This window comes from Sinocyclocheilus anshuiensis, unplaced genomic scaffold, assembly GCF_001515605.1.
Source record: "Sinocyclocheilus anshuiensis isolate Anshui unplaced genomic scaffold, SAMN03320099.WGS_v1.1 scaffold92, whole genome shotgun sequence".
Taxonomy (NCBI): Eukaryota; Metazoa; Chordata; class Actinopteri; order Cypriniformes; family Cyprinidae; genus Sinocyclocheilus; species Sinocyclocheilus anshuiensis.
This window is the reverse complement of record NW_015555718.1, coordinates 258,724-261,533: the sequence shown is the minus strand read 5'-3', so window position 1 is coordinate 261,533 and position 2,810 is coordinate 258,724. Positions and strand designations below refer to the sequence as shown.

At 39.9% G+C, this 2,810-nt stretch overlaps 1 protein-coding gene across 1 annotated transcript in view; it reads right to left on the bottom strand.

The window, feature by feature from the left end:
- Window positions 1–2,810, bottom strand: part of LOC107672338 (kinesin light chain 1-like) — a 16,984-nt gene that overhangs the window by 11,547 nt on the left and 2,627 nt on the right. The window contains exon 2 of the mRNA XM_016465484.1: window positions 1,699–1,961. Coding sequence (XP_016320970.1) covers window positions 1,699–1,947 — 249 coding nt within the window. The 5' untranslated portion in view covers window positions 1,948–1,961. The remainder of the gene's footprint in view (window positions 1–1,698; window positions 1,962–2,810) is intronic.

The window sequence follows — 2,810 nt, the reverse complement described above, 5'->3', positions numbered from 1 at the left end:
CACACACACACACACACACACACACACTCACACTCACACACACACACACACACACACACACACACACACACACGGTCACATGCTCACTCGTCTGGGAGGAACTCTAGTCAAACACTGTGACACACATCCGTTCCAGCTCTGGAGTCAACATGAATCAACATTTACTGACTTTCACAATCTGACGTTTTTGGGATAGAGAGTGAAAATAGCGTGCAATCAGCAGCTGTGGTTCCCATAAGGATTTATAAAGAGTTTTCGCTAAAACATTATAAGCCATGAAACAAACCAACCTGCGACGAGGAGGATCACAACATTACAAACTTTCATTTGAACCAAAAAAGTATTTGAAAATCAGACAAAGAGACAAGACTATAACGGCTTTAAAGAACTACAATCCCATGAGGCTTTGCAAATGACATAATCTTTAAAAAAAAATTTACAATTTTTGTTTTAAAGACGTTGATTATATATAGATGTTTGTTGGTTATATTTAAACGTATTGTCATATCAGCTTCAGAGTAGGGCTCGACCGATTATCGGTGCCGATATTAAGCTTTTTATGGTTATTTTCAAAACCGATAAAATAGTAAAGAAAGTTTTTGTCAAAGCCCTCGTTATATTCTTAATTTTGACTTTAATTTTCATTTTTACACCAGACATATGCATCGGTTCAAAATACTGGTTATCGGTCTCTTGATCTGTAATAATCGTATCGGCATCGGCCCTGAAAAACACATATCAGTCAACCCCTACTTCAGAGTAGAGCTGTAATATTGATTAATCGTGATTAATTGCTTCCTAAATAAACATGTGTTTACATAATATATGTGTATATGTATATATAACGATCACATTTATATGATTTATATTATATATAAATATATATATTAAACATACACAGTACACACACATAAAATACGTACTTTAATTTCGGAAGCGATTACTCGCGATTAATCGGGTTTACAGCCCTACTTCGGAGTCATTCAACATTCAACAAACAATATCACAAAAACAAACCTTTTATAAAACTCCACTTAGAAAAAAAAGGCTAAACAATTTCATATATACAACTTTAAATGATTCTTTTAAAAAATTATTTAAATGTATTTGTGATAAAGTCCTTTGTGATAAAAATTGGGGAGAGAAAACATGTTTGAGTGCTACAATACTGACCAATATATATAGAAACAAACATATTATGCATGCAAATATTTAAGTATTTTGAGAGCGATACGTCAGTCGCAGTGCATTATGGGAGTGGGCGGAGCTGAAGAGTATCGATTCTCTGATTGGTGGAGATTTCTCTGCAGAATCATGGGTAATGTAGTTTTCCACTAGAAAATCTGCTGTTGAATGTGATTATCTAAAAATAAGTTGAAATAATGCGCACTGATGGCTTCAACAATAGCATTTTCCGTCGATTAACTACCTCGTGTCTCACAGTAGGTCTGTTTTTAACGGCTTATAAGTTATCATTAAAGAAAACGAACAGGGTTTTTACTTCCGGAACCGACTGTTGTGTTCTGCTGAGAAAAAAGTGGGAGGGGCTACTGCTGCATTTGCTAGGAAACGACTGGATCATTAATGAGAACCACAACTGGACTGATGGAGCGCGATGTTATGTTGTGATGAAAGACTATAAAGAGAAACAGCACTGAGGAACATGAGTTCTGAGTACAGCGTGACCCGGCGTCTCACCTGAGCCTCGCCCAGCCCCAGCTCGATCATCTCCACAGATCTCCTGAGCAGGCTGGACTTCTCGTGCACCACGCTGGCCTCCTCGTCCTTCTTCAGACACTTGATGGTCTCCAGCAGGCTGTGCAGGATGGAGTTGTGCTCGTTCTTCAGCGCCTCCAGACCCTGGATCACCAGCTTGGTGTTGGAGATGATCTCCTCCTGCGACAGCTTCTCCAGCTTCTCATCACGAGGGGACAGCATCATGGACATGATCTCACAGAGGCCTGAGAACAGGAGAAGGTTCGAGGAGATCAGCTGAGCTGCGAATCGAACACATCAGAAGTTATCTGGCTAGATAAACCAGTATTTTCATGGGAAAGCAGATAGAGCCGTTACTGCGACACGCGGAGACAGATGAGGTTCAGATTCATCACCACATTAACTAGCGTGCGCTTCAGATACACACTTCACTCATCGTTACTGAGCTGAGAGAGAAAGGAAATGATGCGGAGAGCCGGGCGAGACACATGCGGCCGGACTGAAGGACTGACTCATTCATTTCATCATCCCACACAGCGGAAAACACAGCTCAGTTTTATGCAGTTTGCTGCAGATGCTAATATTTAGGCTATCTGATGAAATTCTGCTGCTTGTGATGTAATTCAGTGAGATCTGTATAACAGTGCAGCAGATACTGACATAAAGTGATCTGAATATCAGTGGTGGCTCTATATCTGCAGTAATCTGTCTCAGTGAGATGAGATTGAAATGCTCCAAACATATAATGCAGTGATTGAGAGCTGAAGAAATAAAGGCTCCTCAGAAGATGTGAGATGTTCTGGAGGCTTGTGAAGATCATTCCTCCGCTGAGGAACAGTGAAAGTAAAGCTTCTGGAAACAAACGCTCCTCAAAAGATCCTGAGGATCAGATTTGAGACTCTAAAACATGATTGATGGAGAATCAAATAAAGATTTGAAGTGGAAGCTCTTCATTTGCAACAGCAGCATAAACTGTGTTGCATCAGTAACAACAGACTTTATTTAAACACACACACACACAAACAAACACACACACTCACACTCACACACAAAAAACACACACACACACACACACACACACACAAACAAACAAA